This window comes from Hypomesus nipponensis, chromosome 6, assembly GCF_054491055.1.
Source record: "Hypomesus nipponensis isolate SF chromosome 6, ASM5449105v1, whole genome shotgun sequence".
Taxonomy (NCBI): Eukaryota; Metazoa; Chordata; class Actinopteri; order Osmeriformes; family Osmeridae; genus Hypomesus; species Hypomesus nipponensis.
In genome coordinates, this window is record NC_140366.1 from 17,002,927 (window position 1) to 17,030,523 (window position 27,597).

General features: G+C 45.9%; 2 protein-coding genes across 5 annotated transcripts; both read left to right on the top strand.

The window, feature by feature from the left end:
- The first annotated feature begins 13,871 nt into the window (after positions 1 to 13,871).
- Positions 13,872 to 23,141, top strand: fermt1 (FERM domain containing kindlin 1). Of its 4 annotated transcripts, none has more exons than XM_084699994.1 (15): positions 13,872 to 14,254; positions 16,514 to 16,675; positions 17,314 to 17,547; positions 17,717 to 17,854; positions 18,689 to 18,875; positions 19,099 to 19,201; positions 19,477 to 19,584; positions 20,412 to 20,543; positions 20,714 to 20,763; positions 21,012 to 21,136; positions 21,242 to 21,348; positions 21,586 to 21,810; positions 22,038 to 22,162; positions 22,281 to 22,422; positions 22,564 to 23,141. In XM_084699994.1, the coding sequence occupies exons 2-15, from the start codon at positions 16,528 to 16,530 to the stop codon at positions 22,735 to 22,737; spliced, it is 1,998 nt and encodes a 665-aa protein (XP_084556120.1). In that variant the 5' UTR covers positions 13,872 to 14,254; positions 16,514 to 16,527; the 3' UTR covers positions 22,738 to 23,141. The 4 variants fall into 4 exon arrangements, with proteins under 4 accessions (XP_084556120.1, XP_084556118.1, XP_084556119.1 ...); XM_084699992.1 differs by having other exon boundaries at positions 13,873 to 14,254; positions 16,517 to 16,675; XM_084699993.1 differs by lacking the exon at positions 13,872 to 14,254 and adding an exon at positions 14,265 to 15,073.
- Positions 23,142 to 23,352: 211 nt separating this feature from the next.
- Positions 23,353 to 27,280, top strand: trmt6 (tRNA methyltransferase 6 non-catalytic subunit). The gene is made up of 12 exons (XM_084699996.1): positions 23,353 to 23,631; positions 23,882 to 24,009; positions 24,105 to 24,214; positions 24,315 to 24,406; positions 24,491 to 24,574; positions 24,717 to 24,841; positions 25,130 to 25,300; positions 25,440 to 25,600; positions 25,917 to 26,002; positions 26,340 to 26,442; positions 26,827 to 26,913; positions 27,026 to 27,280. The coding sequence occupies exons 1-12, from the start codon at positions 23,522 to 23,524 to the stop codon at positions 27,176 to 27,178; spliced, it is 1,410 nt and encodes a 469-aa protein (XP_084556122.1). The 5' UTR covers positions 23,353 to 23,521; the 3' UTR covers positions 27,179 to 27,280.
- Positions 27,281 to 27,597: the final 317 nt, after the last annotated feature.

The following is a 27,597-nucleotide window of genomic DNA, read 5'->3' on the forward strand; positions in this document are numbered from 1 at the left end:
ACAGACCTCTTGGTAGTTTCACTGGTTCAGTCCTCTTCTTTCACTCGGTTCCGGATCATTAGCTACTGCTAGCCGCCTGTTGACAGTGTTAACAGCGCTAATAGTCTTCTGTGGGAAAGTTAGCTTGTGCTGTGTTCGCGTGTGTGTGTCCATGTGTGTGTGTGTGCTCACCCCATCCATCCGGCAGAGTTGCTGATGGCCCTGTCCAGTGACGAGCCAATGAGAGAAGAGGATTTAGGCCTCACGGTAGGGAAAACAGGTCCTCTCACCCCTCACAACTGCAGTACGGATGGCCTAGCCATCTATAACATTCAAATTGATGAAAACTGGCCAATATGTATGCAGAATGCCTGCACATGGATGGTGAACTCTTAACTTCAAGACTAAAACCCTTGCATTATGCAAACAAACTGTATCGTTTTCTCTCGATGACTGCCAAGTGCTTCAGTGTGGGGGCTTGATGTCAGGGTGGTTTGTTGACCCTAGCTACTAATTAGGGATCTGCACTGATTTCATGCCAGACACACAAACTGGACATTTAAGGGTCTTCATACACATGGTAAACATGTGCATTGACACGTGTGCACCACACTTGTATATTGACACGGACTGCCTTTGAACACACACACAGTAGATTTAATATCCTATTAATCCCTATTAACGTATAGTTTATAATGTGACAGATCAATGACAATTGATGTCTTTTTCAAGATGGCTGTACACTCACTCAGGGACAGTGCAAATATACGTGCTATTCTCTGAAATGACCCCTCCTCATTAAACAAGAAGTATTTAGAGTCAAAGGCAGAGTTTACCAACATTCGGTGGTTGACTTTGGACTGCATCTCTGTTGCTGTCACTGAGCAAACAGCGGGCGTTCTGTTGACTGGGACATAAAATAGTGCTGTTGGGTTTAGGGTTTCCAGAGCAGGATCAGGCATGCAGTATATTGAGTCCATGTGGGGAGTGCGTTTTTAATCTGAGCCTTACCCACAGTCCTTCCTGTTTCTAATTTGGCGCTGCAGCGGTTTTGTCCGGGGGCCAAACGCCTCTCATCCACAGAGTGTCTATTTCCTCTGAAGTGAATAGTAGCAGGTGTGCTGGCCCAAGATCGCTAGGAGTAGTCTGCTTATGAATGGCCCACATCTCTTTCTCTCTCTCTCTCTCTCTCTCTCTCTCTCTCTCTCTCTCTCTCTCTCTCTCTGTCTCTCTCTCTCTCTCTCTCTCTGTCTCTCTCTCTCTCTCTCTCTCTCTCTCTCTCTCTCTCTCTCTCTCTCTCTCTCTCTCTCTCTGTCTTTCTCTCTCTCTCTCTCTCTCTCTCTCTCTCTCTCTCTCTCCCTCTCTCTGTCTCTCTCTCTCTCTCTGTCTCTCTCCCTTTTCTTTGTTTTCTTTTTCTTTCCTTTACTCTTTTTTTTGGTCTTTCTCTCACTTTCTTTCTCTTTTGCACATTCTTTCGGGCCTTTGTTTGCTGTTGTGTCTTCACTTCCCTGTGGTCTCTCCATCCCCTCCTTCTTTCTTCTTTATTTTTCTTTTTTCAAACGTTTTTTGCCATCTTTGCTTCTCTCAAGTTCAATAGTGTACGACGCTGATAAGCCATCTGTAAACCAGTTGCACATGTCAATGAAAACAATAAAACGTAACAGCAGAGACAAGGGCAACATGACCAGAGTTCAATAAAGGCAGGCATCAGATAGAATAAATCACATCAACGGCAACACTGTCAAGTCTTCAGAATATGCCGGAAATTGCCTTTGTTGTGCCAGACATAATAAAACGTCACCTTGTACACAATCTCAACTCACGACACAGTTAGCGCAGAGAAATAAGGCAGTAAAATCACACACACACGCAACAGTACACACGTGCGTTCACAGGTGTGTATGCGCACAAAACCAAATATGCTGAGGGAACTGCTTGATGGGATAGCCCCTCGAGGATCTTGCTGAGAGAAGAATCAATTTGTCACACAGTCTGTGTGTGTGTGTCTTTATGTGTCTATATGCGTGTGAATCAATCTGCCACACTTTGTCATCAGGCCTGTCTGATCCGGGAGGACTCATCCAATCTTCCTTGGAGGAGACGCGTTGTTACGCTGCTCCGCAGAGACGGAGGGATTAGAGTTGACCTCCAGCGACCCCCACCACTCCTCCACCCCTTCCCCAAAACACACTCCCTAATGAGTTTGGCTTTGGGAGGCACAGGGTGCCCTGAATTGGAGGTGGAGGGAGAAGGACAAGCTCATCAGGACAATGTCAAACTCTCACTTACGTCTCTGTGGGAGAAAATAACAGAAACCGCTGTTGCATGAGACGATTGATATGTGACTTGACGTTGAATTGAGCAGCTGCTGAAATAAACAAAGATGGCGAGAAAATTGGAGTCTTACCAAAGTATGTTGTTTATAGGCAGCACTTACATATGGTAACCTGCTAATGATGTTTGTGTTTACTTGATTTCAACACCGCACATGTTTTTTTCTTTTTTTTTTTTTTACAACTTGTGGTTCTGAACGGGTCATAACTCAGTAGGAGTTTTTCATTCTCACCAGTTGTTAATTTAAAGAGTTTTGACAATGATCGCTTCCTATTGGGTGGGCCACAGACAAGGGGGTTGTAATGACGAATTGTATACAGCTTTTAACTCAATGTGATCTGAACCATGTGGAGATACACGTTCACCCGGTGATCTAAAAAAGGCAGAAATTCCTCTCATCTCTCCTGACCTCTCTCGTTCCCCTTCGCTCGAGCGCACTCCTTCGTTTGTGAAGTAGGAAGTGGCCCTTTGACCCCCTCTGGTAACAATGGAAGTCCTCGAGCCCCTGTTACCCCCACACACTGCTGTTTGCTCCTCTCATGCGCTGCCAAAGTCAACCACGGGCATTCACGTTCCTGGCTGTGGCGTTTCCGGCATCTGCACACGCTCGTGTTTACACAGGATGTTCAAACTCGATGCAGATTAAACAAATCCAATTTGGACGCTGAGTTCAATCACCTCCCTTATTTCAACATTAGGAGCATGAGGCTGGGGGCTCGGTTCCCGAAGGCTGTTTCCCAGTAGGGGCCCTTTTTTCCAAGGGATTGGGTGAGGGGATGTTGGCGAGGAGGGATCTGTGCACCAATAACTCCGAGAAGTATTTTGAGAGCGTTTAAATGTGGATAGAAGTCATCCGCTTGGTCCCACATGCTTGCATGTGGTTAGATTTACTCAGCATAGCGGTGGCGTTTTTCATCTCCAGTGTTCCCTGGAAAAGCATTGTGGGCCTTCTGAGGCCTCATGGATAGTTTGTCGGGTTATTTTCCCACACTTACGGTGCAAACAGAGGACTAGCTCAGTTCTCACATGTCGCACGATTCAATCTAATGAACATATAATTTTTGGGGGTGGTTTTTCATTCCGCATCAGATAATCGCTGATTATTTAAACACAGGAAATATGAGGTATAGGTCAGACGCCAGCTATGCCAAGTCTTTTTTTCATGTATTCGAGAGTTTCCAGGTTTATCTAAGGGCGGTCTGGAGTCCTGCTGGCCCTGAGCGATGTCTGAGCCAGCCGCCCAGCTATCAGAAATGCCACGGAGGGCCCGATGGCCCGCGACCTTTTCACAACCACAAAAGGACCTTCTTTGTGACCACAGAAACAAATCAACAGGATTTTTAATTGCTCATCGCAAAAGAAGGCCCAGAGTTTGTCTGGCGTGTCTTCACCTGTGTCCTCTCTCCTGGTGGGCAGGGATCTGACCTTCCTTGGCACCTGTTTGGCCAGCGGCCTGTTGCCCATCTGTTCTTAGAACCCGTCCGTTGTGGCCCACTAGCTGTCCGCCTAATTGTATCACATTCTCCCAGCATTGTTCTGGCTCTCCTTCGCCAGCGAAAGGTTGCCGAAATCTCATCCGCCACATCAGAAGGGTTCCTATTAACCCCTGACCCCTGGTTGGTGTGTGTGGACAGGGTTGCTCCTCACACCCAACCCTGGGCCCATTAACACGTCGCCCCACGGCAGAAAAACTATTTTGACGGGCTGTAATTGGCGCTAAGTGACGGCGGACAAAGGCCCCCTCTGTGCAGCCCGACGGACAGGGCGGTACTGACCGCTCTCCGCGCTTCACGCTTGACATTTGATTTCAGAGTCCGACGTGAGAGGAAAGGAGCTCTCGGACGAAAGGAACAACGTAACACCCCCTTCCTGTACCACCACCACCACCTCCTCCTCCGCCTCTCTCCTTCCATCTACCCCTTTACCCCCCGCGCCCCCCCCCCCCCCCGCTCTCCTTTGAAAACATGAGATAATGAGGTTCTATCGGGGAGAGCAGAATTACATGCTCCAGATCAGTGGAGGCTGATTAAGCCCTTCCTTTCAGAACCAGCCTAATTAGTTTACGTTAGCTGGAGAAGGTCAGGGGGCGCGTTAGGCTCAGGCCTTTGCTTGAAACGGAAGGATGGTGTGATGATCTGCGGATGCAGGTGCAGGGCCGGAATGCTGTGGACTTGCCAGACCATGTCGGGAATCTGTTGTGCGTTCAAGTTGCAGACTGGGAGACAAGGGGCTCTTTTTCGTCGTTGACATTTCACAAATGAATGTTCCCATCCTCTATCGAGCTTCCTCTCTCCAAGTTCATTAGTTTGAGACTTGGATGACACAGGCACATCTAAATAATCAAGGGGACGCCCCCTAGTATCAGTGCTCAATGTGGTCGGTTGAAAACTATGCTAACTACAGTCTTCAAGGGTGGAACCACAAACTCCACACAACCAAGTGGCACGAGAGCATTCTACAGGCGACCACAGATGTCCACTAATGGTTAATATGAAAAGGCTGGGATACCGAGTCAACCTTAAACTACAAACCTCTGCGGAGGAGTGAGAGTCCACCTAACATCACAGTTTACAATGCGGCCTTTGCGGATATGATCCAACAATCCCTGAAGTGATGAATTGAAACTCTTGCATGCATCGGGTCCCCGAGCAACACCCTGAAGGAAGGAATCCAGCCAGGTTTCTTCTTAATTTACACTAGAAGAGCCATATATTTAAGACAGGTCTAACTCCCTCCCCATCAGCCATGTTCTCATCCCCATATTTAACAGTCTGACGTCAGGCAGGCAGGCAGGCAGGCACAGAGTGGAGGACCCATGGAGGAGACTTTAATACTAAATCTCTCCCCCTGTCATTACGGGGTAGTGCGACCGCCTATCAGGGGCCTGTGAGTGATGTGGGAAACTCTGGGCCCTGTCCTCCCAAGCCTGGCTCCCTCCAAACCCACGGACGGGCCGGCCCGCTGACATCACCGAGCCGCTGAGCTCTTTATGCCCACTCTGTGGTCACGAGGAGAGAGGTCTGGATATTAATCTCTCCTTCGCTCTCTCTCTCTCTTTCCTTCTCTTTCTCTGTGTCTCTCCTCCTTCTGTTCCTCGCCTCTCTAGCTCGACTCAGCGGAAGCCGTATTTCTGGCCTTTCTTTCCTATTAGAGCTAAATCAAACGCAGGCAGAGACTGTTCTCTTTGATAACCACCGTCTTCGGAGGAAGTATGTTCTCACACTGCCTTCTTGGACGGGACACAGAAGGAAATGAATGCTGCAGCCCCAGCCTGGTTCAGAGTGATGGATGGAACCTGAGGTTCAAGTTGAGGTCCGCCTAGTTTCAAATGTTAATTATTTTTATTAATCACGGCCAGTCATGTTTTGCTTAACCCGAATAAGTCATCCTCCCCTTAACAACCACTCAGTCAAAACCACTGATACCAAGTTCAACCCTCTCAGACACACTGAAACCTTATACGGTACCTTCACCTGTGCAGTGAAACCCTAATTACTCATACAGCAGAGAACGTAATATAACTAATAGTTAGACCTTGTTGGATGTTCTGAGATGTGAATGATTACACAGAACAAAAAAAAGTAGAAAAGCGTCACTGAACAGATGTCCACACAACAAGAAGTGTTCCTGCATCTAGTTTAACGAGAATCCCACCGCCACCTGTAATGAGAACAAAACAACCGTAGCACTCAAAACAGCCCCCCCCCCATGCCCTCCCCCCCCCCCCCAGCCCTCTGTACCCTCTCAGTCCATGTGACGAGGATCTGTGTAGCCAGCAACACCTGCAGCCCAGAGTAGCTGGGCTGTGCCATTAAAAAGACAGAACTGGTCTGGGTACAAGGGGGAGGGGGGGGGACACCCAGGTCTGGGTACAAGGGGGAGGGGGGGGGGACACCCAGGTCTGGCCCTGCAGGCCTTGCAAGTACTCCAGTCCACGGGCTGCTTTTGGCCTTGCTAACTGTCCCATGAAATGGGCCTCAGGAACAGTGTGAACCGCCCAGAAACAGTGCTCCCTTTGTGTGAAATTGTCAAAGCTGGCTCTTTTCCTTCACTGGTCCTCCCTTTCTTTTGAGCCTCAGCTGTGAGCAAACAAAGCTGGCTTGACGTTTCGCATGGAGCTCTTGCAGGCTAGCTGGCTAGCTACAGTAGCGCTGATGTCAATGAGAGCAATGGAGTTTGTGTTTCCTGTGATCTGCAGGTGTGTCTTCAATGGGCTAATGAGAGGAGTCTCTGTCCCACTGATAGGAGGACCGTAAAACCAACAACCCTGAGTTTACATGGATGGGAGGAAAAAGGAGCTAATTTAAGGATCTATAGGTCTTGTGTGTTCAAAGTCAAACGGCAAGACTTCAATGGCACCCATGATTATTAGTTTACACTGTCAAAGCCAGTGTGTATAAAGCTTACCAAAAATATCATTGCTCCCAACCATTGACCGCAGTTTAGATTTCCTGTAATCCTTAAGCGAAATAAAAATGAAATAAAATAGTGTTTATTGCCCCACAATAATTTTAAGTAGAGGGGAAAGAAATAATTACTTTAGCAGAAGAATAAATCCTCCTTTATTAATTTCACAACAGAGGCTGACAGCCAGGCTTGTGACAGGATTGCCACTGATCTTAAGGATATTTATTGTGTAGTCAGAGCATTATACTGTAGCTGGAAAAGCCAATTACAAAATTCTCTGAGGGTTTATCTGCATCTCTAATGGACCATCAACTCACCACAGCCAGGGGTTCACTTGGGCTTCACTAAGACATGGGCTACTGACACCAAACAATAAAATCTAAATGGACTCTAAGTTCAGTTTCTCAGGAGCATTAAACACCAATAAGCAACACAACACAATCCAAAAGAGAGAGTGAAAGTTGGAGCTGCCAAAACTAGGATAAATGTTTAAATGTACTTTTTCAGGCAGATTGGTTTTTGCTACTGCAGATTCTTTTTCTCTGGGTGGAAATGAAAACCAGTAGCACTTGGTTTAACGCCTTTCACTTTGCATAATTGTTCCCAAGGTTGCAGTTTTTTATTTCCAGGCTTTCTGAGCCAATATAATTCAATTTCTGTGGCCAAGACAAATATTTGCAGCGTGGCCCACACATCTAAACTGAGCTTCAGAGCAGAGAAGCTTCCTGTGTGCCACCAGTGGCCTGTTGCTCCACAGACCAGACAGCACATAGATGCTCATCCACTGCATGGATCCTCAGTGGAAATATATTTGGAAATAAATGCATAAATACCCCACTAATGCATAGGTGGAAAGTATCTAACTTACTTATATCATGTTGGTATGACCATAAGCTTGTCAATGGATAAACCAGTTTTCTACTAAATTGGTCACACAGACTGAGTCGGGTTCTTACTCATTGACAGTTGGTTAGCTACCCAGCGTCCGGGCTGTAAGGTGCTTATTCCACAGGCACTGCCAGTAAATATTTGCGATGGTTTCCATTTAAATCTAGGTCACTCAGTTCCATAGATATTGCACAGGTGAGTTGGACTGTGTTTGTTTGGCATTGGTCCCTGGCTGTGCTTTCCTTTCCACAGGGTTTGGGAAACAACCAGCGCAGCAAACAGCTCAACAGCTCACTTCAACAAGAGATGCTTTTGTCCAAAGCTTAACTCTGCAAAATTACACCACTAAGCTGCTCGCTGCCCATGTCGTCCAGTTCTTCCAGGACAGACCCCAGGGCCGAGAGACCTGCTGAATGAACAGAAAAGTTAGAGAGAGAGAGAGAGAGAGAGAGAGAGAGAGAGAGAGAGAGAGAGAGAGAGAGAGAGAGAGAGAGAGAGAGAGAGGGAGGGAGGGAGGGAGGGAGAGGGGCAGTCCCCAGAGAAACTGGTCCCACTAACAGTCAGCATTGCTCCTGCAGCACCAGGATGAAAACAGCCTCTTTCTCCTGGGGTGTGTTTTGGCCTAAGGGGCCATAATCATGGAAGATTAGCCTAAGAACTCCAAACTGAACAAATTCCTTATTCCTGTCACTGTCAGAAATTATATTTACCTACCACTTCACGGCTCCATCCAAGAGCATGAAAGCAGGGCTGATAGATTGACGTAAATCAGGGAAGGACGTGATTTTGGTTTTAATGTCAACCCTTAAACCCATGATGAGTAAACGCCTCAGTGCATTCAGCCAATAGTGGAATTGGATGGTAAAAGTATGTCCCACAATGTTATAGATATATTTCATGTAAGCCCTTACAGTAAATCTAACAATCCTAGTGAGAGAATAGAAACATGGTTGGGCTGTGTCGTTTCTTAGGAGACTAGTCTATGTAAGGCCTAATGATAATGTTCCATACAGACGGGCCCCTTTGGCTGTAAACCAGTTCATTTTCTCAGTCACTTCTCAGAACTGATGTCACCCATGGCGGAAGTCTGTCTCACCCAAGGACAGGTGCAGCTTGTCCTGTTACCCGTTCCCCCCTCTTTCTCTCCCTTTCCTCTCTCTCTCTCTCTCTCTCTCCGGTTCTCCCTCTCCAGCTTGTTTTCTCCTCTGCGTGTGGAAAACAACTGCATAGGTGGTCCCTCTGTCCTTCATACCTCTCTCTCTCTCTCTATCTCTTCATCCTGTTTTTCTTTATTTTTTTTATAATCTCCCTTTCTGTGTCTCTTTCTCCCATTCTATCCTATCTCTCTCTGCCTGCTGGGTAGGAAGTGCTGATTGTAAATACACGAAAACTGTCCCAGAAGAAGTGGGCTGCTTATTTCTGGAGTGGAGCTGAGAGGTTTACCGAAACGTATTTTTATCACGAAAAGCCAACATGGAATGGCCTGCCTTGCACAGCTGCTGGTCTAATTTGTTCTAAGCATGTACAAATAGGACGACCCACACAGGCCATAAAAAGTGAGTGGAGGTTTTGCTCAACGCGGCACTTTTGTCTGGCCAGAGAGACAAGGATGTCTTCCAAAGAACAAACAGATCACAAAAAGAGGAGGAGGAGGAAAACACACACTGAGATAGACACTCACAAAGTCCTGAAGCAGCCACGAAGGGGGAGAGGGGGGGTATACTGTACTAGCATAGCATGTGTGGAGTGTTCTCCAGGCTTGTATAATATTGATTGCCGTGTATCAGACTAGAACTGCACTGTTCTCCTATCTTGATAAAGCATCAAGAGGATAGCTTCCTGTCCAAAGCTTCCGTTGTGAACAGTAGTTCATATTTATCAACAAACCTACTGTATTTCAAACTGCACATTGTGAGTTTTCCCACTACATCTACTACAACTCTTTCATACAGAGTCAAGGGCACCCACTGTCAAAATGTATATTTCAAACCCATATGTATATATTTTTTCAACATGAATTCTCAAAGTAGTTTCCTACCTTCAGAAGTTCACCAATGTCTGCCCTGTTCTTTCTCTATACATTTTATTGCGCCATGGAAAGTTTTATTTGCTCTTGAGCAATTTGCTCTGGAAACCCCCTGTGGATGCAGGAGTACTGTACACACACACACACACACATATACATACGTCTGAACGGGGTTCCCCTTTAGGCACCGGATAAATAACAAACTTCAAACACTAAACTAGGTGCTAATGAACTGGATCCTGACAGAGTTTGCTTTCCCTGAGTTGAGACTAACCCCACAATGGATCCATTCACACAATCTCAGCCATGGAAAGTGTCGGTAAAGTAATCCTGCTCGAGTTTGCGCGACCTTTTCAAACCTCCAGAACGTCTTCCTACCCCTGGGCCTTTAAGCCCTGTCCAACAACGACACTGGCCCGCATCAGCTGATACAGACGGAGGCCACTCACATTTGCATGTGTTCAAATGGCATCCATTCACAGTCAGTTGGCAGATTGATGAGGGGAGAGGAAACGAACGCAACACTCCTCTTCCTCCTCAAACCTGTAACTCCCAGTAAACTCAGAGTCAGACACATACACACACACACATCTGGACGGATCAGACCACAGCCCTACCTGTAGAAAAGACAGGTTTGTGTCTCCAGGCAACAGTGGATGGGCTGTGATCCCACTGAGAGTGTGTGAAGTGTGTGTGTGCTCTGACAAACTCAATAAAATTCAGTCCCCTGTTTTTCCTCCAAGTTCTGCTGTTCACTTCCACAGTGGACTGTACAGTGCGGTGTTCAGATGAAGACACCTGTTAACTTCTTCATGGACAAGAAAGGAAGAGCCAAGAGCCATTTTGACATCAGTCCAAAACCAACAAAAGAGCACACCTAGTCTAATCTGTATGAACGATCTAAATCTCTGACCTCTCTTTATTTTTTAGCTAGAAGAGAATGTGCCAGTGCTTCCAGGGGAAGCCCCTGGGTGAGTGATCACCATCTAGCCACATGGCTCTGTTCATCCATATCTTTTATGTCTTTGGACGGTAAGAGGATGAAATACAGCCGGTGACAGGTAAAGCGATACTCTGTAATGGAAGTTGTTTTACAGTAGCCACTTTTCAAAAAGACGTGCAATATTTAAACATGTGATATCCCGTTCCAAACCGCCGCTTTTCTCAGTCTCCAGACTGGCTGTGAGGGTCGGCTGGGCCCAGCCTGGCTGACAGGCTGGATTTATGGCTATCTGACCTGACACCATGAAAAGTTTTATTTCTATCAGATGTTTCCATGCGAAGAGAGCAAGCAAAGGAAGGGATATCAGACTTGGCCGTTTCAGATGGAAAGTTAAGATCTATGGGTGAACAGAGAGATAATTGAAAATGCATGCCCTTTGCAGTGTTATTTTTCTTTTTTCACACTTTTTTTTTTCCTCCAAACATTTTTTTGTGTTCTTAACATTTTTATAGTGCGGACCTCGGCATGGTAACATTTTCATAAGCTTCGATGGAAACATCCACAAGCAAAGACGTGGGACGCCTTTTTAACGAAGCACCTATGGTTCCACTCATATAAATAAACAATTAATTTTTGAAATAGAGGAGTCTTTATGCTGGACCTATACTGCAGTACCTGGCCTCTACAGTCTATATGAGGAACTGTCTGTCACAGGGATGTAAATAGAAGGACTTTTATCAACATATATAGAGCATAAATGTAGTCAATCATTCAGCCTTGAGACAGATCCACTCTTCACCATCACATCTGGAGTTGCTTAAGTCCTTCCATGTTGTACTCTCACATAACCTGGCATTTTATGTTCACAATATGAGTATTGTCCCTATTGTCTTATTTGACTTCCTTAGTGGAAAAGGGATAACTTCCACAAGTCAAGTTGATTTTCGATTGAAGTGGTTTATGGTTTTCACGTGGAACAGTGGCATTAAATGCCTTCATATTATATAAGAAACTGAAATTGAGAGAGATTAATACCCCGTCCTCTCTAGGAGAATGAGAGATGGAGTCCGAGCAGTGTTAGTAGGGCAGAGGGCATGAGCAGCTCTACTCAGGTGTTCCCCAGAGCCTCAGAGCTGTCAGGAACCTCTCCTCCGGTGCTGTTCCACAGCCCCCCTCAACCCCTAAACCCCTCAACCCCCACCAGCCCTACAGTCCCTGGGGTCGGCCACTGGATAAGGCTGGGTGTTGTGTAGGGTTGTGGAGGTGGGAGAGATGGAGGGGATGTGGAAGGTTGAGGTGAGCCGTGGTTGGCAACCTAATGAAAACAGCCTCTTTGAACAGTGTTTACCCCTGCGCCTGTGTTAAGTCATGAATCTGAGGCCTACACTGACACGTCAAAGAAAGGTGAGGTAAGTCCGTTTCTTGTTGCATTCATTACTACTTCCCCCTTGCCTCCACGTCCACCACCACCCCTCCTAACCTAAAAGAAAACCCCAAAGCGTGGGGCTCGGCGGCATGAATGGGGCATTGTGATGCTTCTCCGTCACGCCGGAGAATGTTTTCACTTCCATTTGATCCTTCGGCGAGGCTGCTAATTGGGTAAGCGTGTTCTCAGGTCACCAAAAGGTTTCTCTTTCCTCAAACACAGAGAATGCTTCTACAGATGTTGTGTCCCACTCACTACCAAGTAGGTTCAGATGAGCTTTAGGGCAGCAATGTCATTTATTGTGTCTACCGTCCAACCACCACCTCCCCCATATCCAGAGAGTTGCATTTGATGATGATGAATGCCTTTATTGTCACTGCACATAACAACGAAATTCAATTTGGTGTCTCTTCCCGTCAGCCAGTGTTAGGGGCAAGCTTTCTCTCTTGTCTGTGAGTCTTACTTGACACATGATGCTGCCTCTACAGCCACAGGTGCTATGATGACATAGGACTCTGCTTTACTTGGAGGGCGCTACTCCCTTCTGTCAGGGCCTGGCAGGTTGACATGATGTGATTTTCCATGTTACTATCCACCGATGACACAATTTATGACACCGTGGGTTTCTGTGTTTGTTTTCGTCAGGAAATTTATATCCCCTCTCCTGCAAAGAGACGCAGAAAAACTGCTTCAGATGTGAGCAGTAAAGTATCAGTTGGAGTAGAGCTCCTGACAGGATACTGCCGCCCATCATCCTTTCCCTATCTATGCACTCCTATTCCAACTGCTAACCCTCCTCGACGATTTACTGTGTGTGGAGAAAAGTAGGATTCCATTTTGAATCCAAGAGGAAGTGACATACTTCTCAGTAGTGCTGGCAGTCATACTGTACTCAAATGCTACATACTGCTTCAACAGCTTCTGCGGGCCGTTCTCTCAACTCTCTGCTGACAGCCATGGAGAGTATAGTCTTATGGCGCCACCGTGTGGATGTACAGAGAACTGACTGGTCACAACTACACAGGGTGACATCGGTCATAATGTTATATATATCCACACAAGCCATCAGCACACAGGTATGGTGGAAAGATGGGGTGGACATACAAGTGAGAAAAAAAAAGATTTCAATTGCCTCAATTATTATTTATTTGTTTCAATATTTACCATGTATTTACTGTAACAACCACCAGCCGCATTCAGACAATGGCACGCGACTTCTCTAAGATCACCACTGTCCTGACCTAGTCCAACATCCTGTTTCCTATAATATTTTGTCTAAAGCCTTGTAAAGTCAGTAGGCACCTGTAACAGCAAAATCACCCGTGAGCAAATGCCTGGCGTCAACATCATATTAACATCCGTGGAGATACATTTTATATAATAGCTAGAGAGGGTTAGCCTGACGTTGTCATACTCATAATTCTAGTCAGAATCTGAGTCTGATACCGGTCCGAGTCTGATACCGGTCTGATACCTGTCCGTTGGGCTGTGAGTATGGGGCGTGTTTCAACCGAACCTGTAAAACCGTAAACTGTAAGACCTTCAACCAATCAAAGCAACGTAGTATGTTGTTTGACTTAAACAAATTCAACCCAAGCGCTGTTTAGAGACGTAGTTGATTACGTTACTGTTGATCATCTGTCCATCATCGTAAAAAGCACACCCTGACAATTTCATTGGTCCGAACAGCTCTTGTTCGGACATAATTTTTTCCCAACCGAACGACCCCAGACCCAACTTCCCGACCAAATTTTTGTGTGGCGGGGCTAAATTCGTCTTGCACCCAGGCTAAGAGAGGGCACAATTTCTGGAGAATTTGGGGGGCACGTACGCTTTTTTTTTTTTTTTTACTGTATTGTATTACCGAGATTAGCTTGTTTATTATTTTTAGTCCATAGATGTAAAGGGAACGAAACTTATTCTATATGACCTGTCAGGCTAGTTTTAGTAGAGGCCGCCTGCTTGATTTTTCAAACGCAACACATATAGGCCTATGCTACTGCTCTTGCCCAACCCGCCATCCACACTCTGAACTGGTCCCAATGTTACGGTAATGGCCTACAAAATACATTTAAAAAATCTGGGAACATAGGTCTGTGGGAACATAGGGCCTAATTTTAAAAATTCTCAGTGGAAAAAAAAATCCTTAGAAATGTGGGAATATTGAGCTGTGGGAACTGGGCCGACCCCACTTGGAGAAACCGGCATGTGTTCCGTTTTGTTCCTAGCTTCAGACCTGACCCCCGACCCGGTAAGTATGTTGTACAGTGAGATAACTACTGCTGCGTGAGTGGTAGGGCTAACCCGTACCACAAGGGCAAACATACAGGGTGTTGATATCACACTGCCTGGAGACGGCTAGCTACGTACGATGTTATTATGCTGGCCTGTGCCGTTTAATCTGCTTTTTGTTGTTGTTGCAGGTTTAGTTAGCTAACTATCTCCCAGAACCTAACGAGCTACCAGAGAATGTCTAATATATCCTTAAACAGGCTCTGGAGCTACTGTTGGTAATCGCGCGCAGATTTTTGACGTTAGTGACGTTTGTGACTGTTAGCTACCGCTAATTTAACTTTTCGCGACAAAAAAACTTGAGCCAAATTATACCTAAATCGTGCAACGGATCTTTCCAGCCACAAGCAACGCAGTCGTTATCGATACTAAAATGTATATTTATTCATATAATATGTATTTATATACAGAATGGTTGTGGCTCGCGAAGGCAAGCACACGCAATTAGCTAACCTACACGTTGACGTGTACCTTGATTCATTCGGCTGGCATGCTCATAAAGAGGATGTGTGACGGTGTTCATGAAAAGTGCGCTGAATCATAATTCTGTATTAGTCACTTTTAATCATCCTTGTGCTTCACACACACAATCCCAAAATACGTAGCTAAACAGACTAAAGCCAAATCTCTGTAACCTTTACACACCGTTGCGGGAGGGTTTAAAACCCTGTTCCTTACCTGTCCCGAATGGGGCGGGTTCCCTTGGAGCTGTTACTGACTTTCCACTGGAGAGAGAAAAAATCAGGGCAGGATTATCGGTTAGAGGACTTTGTGTAAGGTAAGGTTCAAAAATCTCATGATTTATAAGATACACTTTCATTCTATTCATTTATAACTTTGTCTCGAATAGTTAATTGCATTTTTGCAGCAGCATTTTTGGTGTTTACTCTAGTATAAGGGAATTAGACAGACAACATCTGAACAAGTTGGGGTTTTGAATCAACAGTCGCTATTGATAGGCCCCAATGTGTGTACCCATGGATTCATTCACCTCCATTAGTCCGCATTCAATGTTGTTTTGCACCCATGACCACAACGCGTGACTATTGTGAAGTTACTAACCTGATTAGCAATGGTGTTAATTTATCGTATTAGGTCTACTTTTATTCATGAATGAATTAACGTGTTAATGCCAATACCAATACTAACTGTTTAACTACAACGAGTTCGGAGTTGATATGCCCTTAGGCTATTGTGAAATACAAATTTAACTAATAGAGTTCAATCGCTCATTCTGTTTCTTTGACACCATGTGTCTGAACAGACAAAACATGTTAAACACAAGTTGCACTGTTGCCGCGCCTAATACGGTCGGCTTATGTCTCTCAGCTATGTTTGTTCTCAGTTTTTTTTAACTCAATACAAAAAGTTATTTTCTCGCATTGAAATATGTATATTAATGGTATGTCTACCACATGCCTTGCAGACAGACAGGCTCATACATAGCTTGTACCCCGAAGCTGCTTTTAACGACACACTGGAGAAGAATTGTGCAATCTCGTTTATTTCAATATGTTGGTTGCAGGTATTCCCACCGGTAGAGAACGGGACAGGTATTTTTGCTTAGCCTCAAGCAACACATTTTGAAGTGTCACATTTTTTCCTTGTCAGTTGCTTTGTGTGTGTGTGTGTGTGTTGTATTGTTCACTGGGGCAGAGCTGAGTATTAGGGGGTTGTGTTGTGGGTTGCATGGATGTTGTTTTGCATGGAACTCTCCTGTACCAGATTCATGTTCCAGCTCGTCATACATTCCATGGATGAAGCCTTAGGTTTGGCCCATCTCTACGCCTGCTTTCCTGTTGGTCATGACTGTTTACTCTGTCTCTCTCAGTCTCTATCTCTGTCTGTTTGCAGCTCTTACAGTCAGCACTGCCTATCCAGCAGCGTGTGTCTAGTGGTTGATTCTCAGATGGTTTATTCGTAGCCCAGAGGCAACTCTGTGGATGTATTTCTAATAGAAACTACAACAGAGCTCTGCCCACGGCCCACAGCAAGACTGGAACACTCAGCCAATACACTGCACACAAACTAAAACATTCTTATACAAAATATATGTTTCAGCAATGTCTAACTATTTCAAACATCTCACATACGGACACCAGAGTATTGTTGAATGCAGAGGGCAACATTACACAAGGAGAGAAATCAACATTAGACTGTGGCATCGCACAGCCCCATTCATCGTCGTCCCTGCTCTCCTCCCTCCTGTCTTTCCCAGCAGACGGGGTCAGGATGGCTACAGCGGAGGAACTCCAAAAGACATGGGAGCTCACAGTCCAGGTGGACCAGAGAGACGGAGATGAGTCCATGAAGTTTAAGCTGAGAGTGAAGGGAAACCTGCACATCGGAGGACTTATGCTTAAACTGGTGGAGAAGATCAGTGAGTCTGTGAAGTCCTCTCCCTCTTTTGTCTCTCTGCTACAGTGTTATGGTGGGGCACGCCCTTGTTTGCCCTGCATTTTTTCCAGACTGCATTGCCATTGTTCTCCCACAATGCCTTGCTGCAACAGCCACGGGGGCTGAAGTTCAGCTTAACTCAATTGATGTGTTAAGTGTGTTTACTCAGGCACATTGAAGGAACTCTAGGGGGATCACAACATGGAGGTGTTTATAGCTCTGTGTATACCGTGTGTGTGTGTGTGTTCTGTTTACGTACTGTAGGATGTGAGTGGCATGAATGCTGGTCATGACTAAGCTGCTAGTCATCAGAACAGACCGACAGTGCTCTGGGTGAAGTCAAGCACCAGAAAGTGATGTCATGCGAAATCACTGTGCCACACCTCTGTGCTTCCTGTGTGTGTGGTAAACATGGTAGACCCCACAGTAAAACAGCTCTCCATTCTTGGTACAGTGGGGAGAGGCCCGAATACCGCTAGTGTGAAGGCCCAAATACGGCTAGTGTGAAGTAATTCAATTATGCAATAAACCTTTACCACATCCCATAAACGGGCTGACTTCACCGAGATCGTATTCGCCAAGAAGTAACATTATGCTGCTTTGTGGTTCTGTCCTGACCAGAAGCCCCTCAGGACTGGTCTGACCATGCCCTATGGTGGGAACAGAGGAACTGCTGGCTGCTGAAGACTCACTGGACCCTGGACAAGTATGGGGTCCAGTCAGATGCAGACCTGCGCTACACACCCCAACATAAGCCCCTGTGTATACAGCTGCCCAACATGAAGTACATCAAACTGACTGTCAGCTACTCTTCTGTGGTCTTCAGGGCTGTGGCTGAGATCTGCAGAACTCTCAGTGAGTACTTCCTTGCAAACTGTGGTCTTGAGCCATGATCGCTTGATCATGGCTGAACGAGAGTCGTGTACGCGAAAGGGGGTTATCACTGCATGGACCCATCCCTATTCTATAGAATCGATGAACGGAATGCTGAATTATGTCATGTATTTTCTCCTTTCCCATCTAGACATCCGGAGATCAGAGGAGCTGTCCTTGCTGAAGCCTACCGATGAAAACTCCAAGAAGAAGAAGAAGAAAGACAAGAATCCTGTCCTTGAAGACATTATAGACATGGACGTGGTCAGCGGAGGATCTGGAGGCTCAGGTGATACAAGGAAACACTGTCCTGAGCTTGTGTTTGCATGTAAAGGTAACAACGTAAACAGAATGTGCTGTCCTAGTCTTCGACCAGCATCTCAGCTGGACCAGGATTGGTTTCCTCTGGGTTCAAAATATAAGGAAACAGATCAATATTCCACACCTCTCAACAGCATAGGACTTTGAGTGCCAGAAAGGTGTATTAGAAATAATATGTATAGTTATTATCAATGTTACAATCATAACATATTGCTCGCTTGTGACTTATGAGTCACTCCCCTAGAAACTGTACCAAAACTTATTTTACAGTCCACAGAAAGACTAAATACCTCCTTTAGATCTTTTCCTAAGATGTGAAAGAATTGGAATGTGAGATGTGAAAGAATGTTATAATAGGCTACCATGTTCTCAATGCTTTCATTAACGGTTTCCCTCTCTGACATACACTTGCGCGCACACACACACACACACACACACTGAGTGTACAGTATGGGTTAGTTGAGAACGCTACACCAACGGATGGTAGTCTCTGACTGTGCAGCCCAGACCGCTTCAGAAGACTTGTCTCTAAGGCTCTGCTCCTCTTAATGAAGACCTCCTGCTCTCTCTCTCCCACACGCTTCTCTCTTCCTGCTCTCCCTCCCATAGCTTCCAGCACATCCTCACAACATCTGATAAACTTTGAATCATCTTGCTCTGCGTTCACAAATCTGTCTTTGGGAAAGATGTACTGTAAAAGTGTTTACTCTCTGGACTTTAATGCGTGGTTTTCAAGCTCACAACTAGAGTTTCACTGATGTTTCCTTTTTAAAATCTGTGCTCCACCCTCCCCTTCCCTCAGCCTCCCCTTTGTACAGTAAGACCATGATCCCGACCTACGACCCAGACAATGGAATGCCTGTCTCTGCCACCAGCCTGTGGTTCGGGGACAATCCTCTCACCTCCAGCCAGCCCAACCTGCCCCCAGCAGAGCTGGCCAAGATGTACCAACCAATGTCCATGGTGGACAAAGCTGTCATCAACGCAGGGTGAGAGGCAGCGCTGGCTCTCCTCAGAGCATAAGGGTCATCATCGGCTGTTTGTGGGAAATCAAGGGGATCTTTTCGTGGTAATTTGACTATATTCAGAAGTCTTTCTACCTTGCAAAGTGTACTGCTCCCTCTTTCAAAGCAGTATGCAAGGAAGATTTGCACTCAACTTTGCAGTAGATCAAAACCTTTGATTGTGATGAGTTGCTGCTTTGATCAACAGGTGGCTGGACTCCTCCCGCTCACTGATGGAGCAGGGCATACAGGAGGAAGACAGGTTGCTGCTACGCTTCAAATACCACTGCTTCTTTGATCTCAACCCTAAGGTACAAGTCTTGGAAGATACCACAGTCTTTCTGCTCAGAGTCTGCATATGACGATTTCACATTTATTGACGACCTGCTGTGTGTGTGTGTGTGTGTGTGTGTGTGTGTGTGTGTGTGTGTGTGTGTGTGTGTGTGTGTGTGTGTGTGTGTGTGTGTGTGTGTGTGTGTGTGTGTGTGTGTGTGTGTGTGTGTGTGTGTGTGTGTGTGTGTGTGTGTGTGTGTGTGTGTGTGTGTGTGTGTGTGTGTGTGTGTGTGTGTGTGTGTGTGTATTCCAGTATGACGCAGTGAGAATTACCCAGCTCTATGAACAAGCTCGCTGGACCATTCTGCTAGAGGAGATTGAATGTACAGATGAGGAAATGCTCATGTTTGCCTCCTTACAGGTAAAGTTCCATCCATCAGTTTGCTCATTCTATTGTATTAACACACCGTGTATCCCTGTTGGGACCAGATGACAGGGTTTGGGGCTGGGAGGGGCATGGGTGTAGATGAGCCCTGGTCTGGTGACTGTGTGGCTTGGGGCTCAGACTACGCACCTGGGAGAACTGGTTTGGTGTCCTGATCCCAGGAAACAAGCTGGGGCACGAGGAGAATCCTAGACAGGAGGGATCTGAGAGAGGGACTATCCCATGTTCCCTGAGGGCTAAAACCAAGTACATAAATGAGGAGGTTGTAATTTGAACTCTATTAGGAGTCATCATTTGAAGTGGTGAGGCGGGACGGCCTCCTGGTGCACGTGACACTGTGCACCTCAGTCTGTGAGCCACTCTGAACCCCACGTCTGGCATGTCTGACAAACGGCACCAGACTGTACACAAGCCTCCATCTGATCGTGTTGTTTCATGGTGAGGGAATTCCAGCCAGGTCCCTCCTTGCCTTTTGTAAAAGCTTGAAAGGCATTTTGACCAATTGTGGTACTATTTACACAGTATGGGCCTGATCCAGCAATATAGTGATTGATAGTTCTCCCTTTTACATTTAGTCATTTTTACCTTTAGTCATTAACATTGAGTCATTTAGCAGACACTCTTATCCAGAGCGACTTACAGTAAGTACAGGGACATTCCCCCCGAGGCAATGAGGGTGAACTGCCTTGCCCAAGGACACAACGTCAGTTTTCCCGGCTGGGAATCAAACCTGCAACCTTCTGAGTAATAGCCCGATTCCCTAACCGCTCAGCCATCTGACTCCCTTTTACGATTTGTTTCAGTATCACATATGCAAACTGACTATGTCAACTGAACCACTGGACTTCTCCAACGAACCGGAAATCGATGAAGTAGAAGCTGCCTTATCCAACTTGGAGGTAACACTGGAAGGAGGACACGCGGACAGAATTCTGGTAAATAGTGTTTAAACCGCGGATACAGAATAAACAAGTGTTTGTGAAAGCTTGTTTGTCACTGAGGAATGGGACAACAGCTGTTCTAGAATGACATTTGAACATGTCTCCACATGATGAGGTCACTGGAAGTCACAGGATAATTGACAGTTGCTTGTTCCCGCCCCCAGGAAGACATCACAGACATTCCACAGCTGGCAGACTCCCTCCGGCTGTTCAGGTAAAGTCTTAGGCCAAGACCTCACTGAACTGTGACATCTGTGACATGACCTCTCTCCTCATACCATATCCTTCACCGGCAAAAATCGGTCACGTTTATATGCTAATTTACTTTATTTTATTGGCTTTAGGTGCAGTTTTAAATGATTCGATTTGGTGTCCTGTTTTAGAACTGTTAGCCCAGTACACTTTAGCATGTGACAGTGTTCATGATTTTTTTAAATTTATTATTATTTGTAATTTCTTCAGGCCTAAGAGACTGACGCTGCGCGCATATAAGGATTACTGGTTTGTATTCAAGGACACAACCATCTCCTACTACAAGAACAAGGAGGTCTCCAGCGGAGAACCCATAGAACAGTTCCACCTCAGAGGTGAGTCAAACACCCAGAACCCTCCTTGTGTCCTGTGTTTTAACATCACGTTGTTATTAAAAGGGCTAAAGCAAGTCTGACGTGGCCTTCCTGATCACATGACAGGATGTGAGGTAGTCCCTGACGTCAATGTGACAGACAGGAAGTTTGGCATCAAGCTGCTTCTCCCGGTGGCTGATGGGATGAACGAGGTCTACATCCGCTGTGACAACGTAAGCTCCACCCTCTGTGCTCCTCTCTCCCCTCTCATCTCAGCCACTGGCTCTGACTCCATAACCTGCTGGTCCTTTCCCCTTAACCGAACTGTAGACGTGCTATCGCACATTAGGTTTTAGGATTGTGATTTTCCCTGTACTGTAACGCCTTGAGTGCAAGAAAGGTGCATCACAAATGCAATTTATTCTTATTTTTCGATCCGACTACTTGTTTTTTGCCCGCTGTGAGTACAGGAGAATCAGTATGCCAAGTGGAAAGCTGCCTGCATCCTGGCCTCCAAGGGGAAAACAATGGCCTACAGCTCCTACAGGGCAGAGGTCAAGAACATCCAGTCTTTCCTCAAGATGAAGAGTATGGCGCCCCCTCCTGGTCAGGCAGCCCCCGACCTCGAATCCATGGAGATGAACGCGGAGTGCTTTGTGTCCCCGCGCTACTCTAAGAAGCACAAGACCAAACAGGTGTGATGTCATATCTTGGGAGTACACTAAGACGGTTATAAACATGAGCCGTCTCTGTTGTTGTTGAATGGGATCGCGTGTGTTCTGCTGTTCCTCTGAGTGTGCTGTGTGGTTGTGTTCTGCTGTTCCTCTGAGTGTGCTGTGTGGTTGTGTTCTGCTGTTCCTCTGAGTGTGCTGTGTGGTTGTGTTCTGCTGTTCCTCTGAGTGTGCTGTGTGGTTGTGTTCAGCTGACCGGTCGCATCCTTGAGGCTCTCCACAACATCGCTCGCCTGTCGCTCATGGATGCCAAGATGCGCTTCATTCAGGCCTGGCAGTCGCTGCCTGACTTTGGAATCAAGTATTACATTGTCAGGTACATAGACGACAACCTTCACTATATATATATATATATATATATATATATACTGTTCCATCAACACATTGGAAAGCGTTTAGCAAGTTGTGTGTGTGACTGTGGTTGTGTGTTGCAGATTCCGAGGGAGTAAGAAGGATGAGCTACTGGGGATCTCCTACAACCGTCTGATCCGTATCGACATCTCCACGGGGTCGCCCGTCACCACGTGGAGATTCGCCAACATGAAACAGTGGAACGTCAACTGGGAGATCCAACAGGTAGAAAGGCCTTTTCGTGACTCTTATGATGACATTCCAGGCTGCCGATTCTCATGCACAACATCAGGTTAGAACTAGAGTATACATGCATAATATCACCGCTAACTACTGTACATGGTATGCAATCATTCATTGTTTCAGGTGACCATAGACTTTGACCAGGGTGTGTCAATAGCGTTCTCCTGTGTGAGCTGTGACTGTAAGGTAGTGCACGAGTACATCGGAGGATACATCTTTCTTTCAACAAGGTCCAAAGACCAAAATGAAACCCTGGATGAAGAACTGTTCCTCAAACTTACAGGCGGCCAGGAATGAAAGTTTGGTTCTTGTTGTTTACGAGCCATGGGTTGAAGATCTGTGTGATCAAGCCGTTTTTTATGGTTTTTGCTAAATGAACTGACTGCTGGCACTCAATTAGGTTCTACATTAGCTTATGAAGCAGACTGATCGATTGTGATTTCACAAACATTTCAGATTTTTTTTTTTTTACGTTTGTATAATTGTAGTATTTTATTGTTTTAATGAATACTATTCAAATGCCCTTTTTATATTCCATATTATGATCCTTTTTCAGGTTTATAAAAAATCGAAAGCAATCGCAGCGTTTTTAGTGGTGGGATCATATCATTCCAAAGAAAGAAATGTTGCTTACTCAAAGAACATTGGGGTGTTCTATTTTTAGACCGTCGAGGAAATCTAAATAAATGGACGAATTGTGATCTTGTCTTCTTGTCTTTTGTAAAATAATAAATAGATATGTATGTGTACTATCCAAGTTGCGCAAACAAAACTGCCAAGTGAAATTATGAGGACAACCATCGATGTTTCTGGAATGTATTGCTTAACCTTCTGTTAAGGGAACAGTAGAAAATTCCCTGATCGTAAACCGCTGGGCTAGACCGCGCTGCTCTAATCCACGCATCTGTTATCGGCTCATTGCCCTGTGATGCTAGGGAAATGAATGCTAGCACGTGTGAGTAGGCAACTCAACACACGTTTTTTATGTTTCTCAGGGCTTGTTGATTTAATAGAAACATTACAGTGTCCTTTTATTGTATAAGTAACCAAGACACAGGCTATCAAGCCACCTTTAGTAGAAATGACGGACAATGTAGATGATGATGATTCTCTGAATCGAGTCAATGAGGGTGACTACGTTGTACTAAAACGAGGGGAGATTTACAAAGCTGTGCAAATCCAGAGGAAGAAGTGAGTATGCCTGTTTGTGGTATATCCATCAGGAAGAAGACTACGTTCGGGTAGCTTGCTAGAATGTGTGAACTTGGCTAACGTTAGTTGCTTATCGCGTCATTACAGCTTAGAGTTTTGACTGATGCATGAATAAAGAATGTGTGTCCATTCTATCTACAGTAGCAATAATTAATTATCTACCCAGTGACATGCCGGCTTGTTTTTAAATAGTGTCTGATAGTAGGTTGTGGTATCACCCTGACTGTAGGAAAGTCATCTTTGAAAAGCAGTGGTTCTTCCTGGACAATACAGTTGGGGAGCTGTACGGGACCATATTTGAAGTGAATGGTGGAGCTCTCCAGCCACGCAAGCCCAAACAATTAGAAAGCTCTACTGGTAACCTGCCTCTCATACTCATTCAAACCTTTTTGTCGTCATGCTTAAATCATACGGTATACAAAAGGGATTTATTGTGGTCTTTCCTCCTCCAGATGCCAAAGAGGCAGGGACCGACAACAGGAACATAGTAGACGATGGGAAGTCCCAGAAACTCACCAGAGACGACATCGAGACCCTTAAAGAGCAAGGTCTGAAGGGACAGGTACACAACGGAGTTTTGCAGGATTTCGTTCACGCACGTAACAGAAGAAGTAAAACAAAGAAAAGACTGGACTCGACTTGTCTTTCTCTTCTCTCTTCAGGAAATCGTACAGCAGCTTGTAGAGAACAGCTCTACCTTCAGAGATAAGACTGAGTTTGCCCAACAGAAATACATTAAGAAGAAGAAGAAAAAGTAAGCCAGAGAAAGTAGCTCAGTTGTTGGTGTTTGTGCTTCGGTGAAGAATGTGTTTCCACGGTGATGTTTCTGTTCCCTCAGGTATGAGAACAGCGTGACGATACTCAAGCCATCCTGTCGCATTCTAGCTATGATGTACCATGGCAGAGAGCCAGGAAAAGTGCTGTGAGTTATTCAGATAGATTTGAAACTTGCCGATCTTCCCTGAAGTGTTGTGGTGTCATTGTATTTAGATTATTTGTGGCCTTAGTTATAATTCTATTCGTTTCATCTATTTAAGATGAGGTATTTTGTTCCCGTGTCTCAGCCATCTACGCTACGACACGCTAGCCCAGATGCTGACCTTGGGGAACATCCATGCAAGCAGCAAGGTACTGGTGTTCGAGACCTGCGCGGGCCTAGTGCTGGGGGCTGTCATGGAAAGGATGGGAGGTATGCTACTTCAGTAGTTTCTGCCTGTCTGATTTCATAGATGACCTGCTTATACCAGTTCCATTGTATTTCAAAAGAACCTGAAAATGTACTGTTGCAACGTTTCATTTCTTTGTTGTGTAGTTAGTTAAGCCACTTCTTTCATTGTGAGCAGTGCTATACATGTGCGTACTTGACTGTTCGTTTTCGATGGCCGTTCTGCACCATTGCAAATGTGCCAGTCGTTAATCCGCCCCTGGTTCCTCCTCTCTCTGGCTGAATGTGCGCTCTGTCCTCGCTCTGTTCCAGGGTACGGCTCAGTGGTTCAGATGTACCCCGGAGGGGGCCCTGTACGGGCGGGGATGGAGAGCTTTGGCTTCCCGGAACACTTCCACAAAACTCTCCACGAGTTCCCCATCTGTCACGTCAACGCCCTGCTAGCAGGGACCTTTGAGACCTCCTCCAGAGACCCTGAAGGAGGTAGGGTTAGACTGCTACTGATGTACAGTCCGGTGGAATAGTGGAGTAGAATGATATATTTGAATAAAAGCTTATGATCCTTTGGATAAAAGCGTCTGTCTAAGTGAAACCATTGTGTTTTTTTTCATGCAATCTCCAGATGCAGTCCAGGCCAATGGTGCAGTGTCAGGAGAGCAGGCTGGCCCGACCCAGACTGACCCAGGGCTGCAGGGAAGCCTGGAGGTCCAGAACATGGAGACCTGCACCAATTCTGCAGAGGAGAAGGATCAGGAGGAGAGGGAGAAACGCAGAGGACTCAGAGTAAGCCCCCACACTCTAGCTTATGACGCGAGACACATCACGATTCTCATGACTGGGTCAGGTGGCTGAGCGGTTAGGGAATCGGGCTATTAATCAGAAGGTTGCCGGTTTGATTCCAGCCGTGCAAATTACGTTGTGTCCTTGGGCAAGGCACTTCACCCTACTTGCCTCGGGGAGAAAGTCCCTGTACTTACTTTAAGTTGCTCTGGATAAGAGTGTCTGCTAAATGACTAAATGTAAATGTCTCTCCTGCCGATATCTGATCCCATAGATACAAAGTGAGTAGATGTGTTTTTGTTTGCTGTTGATTTTACAGACTCAGGAGAAGAAGGTGAAGATGGAGGAGAAGAGAAAGAAACTATCAGCCGCTGCCTCCCTGTTGGAGGGCAGAAACGCTGACGGGTCAGTCTGGTTTGATTCATATTTTCCCCCTCACGACTTTCTCTCCCCTCTCTCATTGTACGTCACCACACTTTCCTAACGTGCTGTGTGTTCAGTCAAGCGTGTCATCGTTCACATCCCAATGCCCCTCGCAAGGTGAACAAGAGAGCATCGCTAGATATTTCTTCCCACGCCACCCGGTGTAATAGCCAGTTCAGAGTGATTGACTGTCTCTGTGCGCTGTGGTTGTCATCTCACCCCCGAGCTAGTATTGATCCGGTAGCGGATCAAGCAGCTCGCTGTTCTCAGTCACCTCCTCAATCAGCATCACTCATCTCCTTCCTCCGTCTCTCCTCAGGTTGATCATAGCCAGTCGCTTCCATCCATGTTCGGTTGTGACTGGGCTCATTAAGTTCCTGGCGCCCTCCAGACCCTTTGTAGTTTACTCCCAGTACAAAGAGGTAAGACCAGTATCATACTGCAGTCCTTACACAGTCCAAGCGGATTGTTAGACAGCTTCTCCTCTGTGCACTGTTGTGGGGGGGAGATGGGGACTCAGAGGATAATCTTCCATTACCTTACTTTACAGCATGTCACACCACCTTGCATTACCTTACTTTACAGCATGTCACACCACCTTGCATTACCTTACTTTACAGCATGTCACACCACCTTGCATTACCTTACTTTACAGCATGTCACACCACCTTGCACCCTAGGAGTTATTACACCAATTATGTTCCCCCTGGTGTTAATCATGTTGTGCTCTTTCTTTTATTAAAACTTCCCACCCCCATCTCCTCCTGTGGTTTTCTCCTCCATGGTCATCTTGCTGGTTCCTGCAGCCTCTGATTGATTGCTACACGAAGCTCAAAGAACAAGGCGGCACGGTCAACCTCCGACTCACTGAATCCTGGCTCAGACATTACCAGGTGATAAGTCTCATGCATGCGGCGATGTCATTCATGGACAGTCTGAATGCTCCTCCTTTTTCACCTAGCTTGCTGTGACCTCTAACCCTACACCCTGGGTTGTGTTTACTAGGTGTTACCTAACAGGACCCATCCTCAGCTTACCATGAGCGGAGGAGGGGGCTATCTGCTCACCGGGACAACGGTTGCCATGGACACCCCAAAACCCGCAGGTTCACGGAAAACCGATGAGCCGGCACCAAAGCGACCAAAATTAACAGACTGAAGAACAGCCAGCACTGGCACTGTGTGTCCTGTCTGGAATGTTTAACACTGAGGTGTATTCCACCTTGTTTCCTTTAACTAAACTGTGCTGCCTTAAACATTACCTGGCCGGCTCTTACCATTATAATTTTTCCTGTGTTTTAGACCAATACATTATAAGGTAAAATGATGAGAGCATGTGCAAATTGCTCTTACTGTTTGAGCATTTCCATTATAGATATGCTCTTCTCTTGGCTGAGCAAATGTTTCAGTCCTCCTGAGATTGTAATAAAACAAAGGTTTTACTAGTGACTACTTAGCTTTTGGCTTACAATGCATCCGACGGATTCATGTTTAGGTTTTATTTTGAGTTATATTTTTTTTAGCAGTAAGTGCCATTTGGTTAAGATTCCATTTTGTGTAATAGCTTTGATCTGTGGG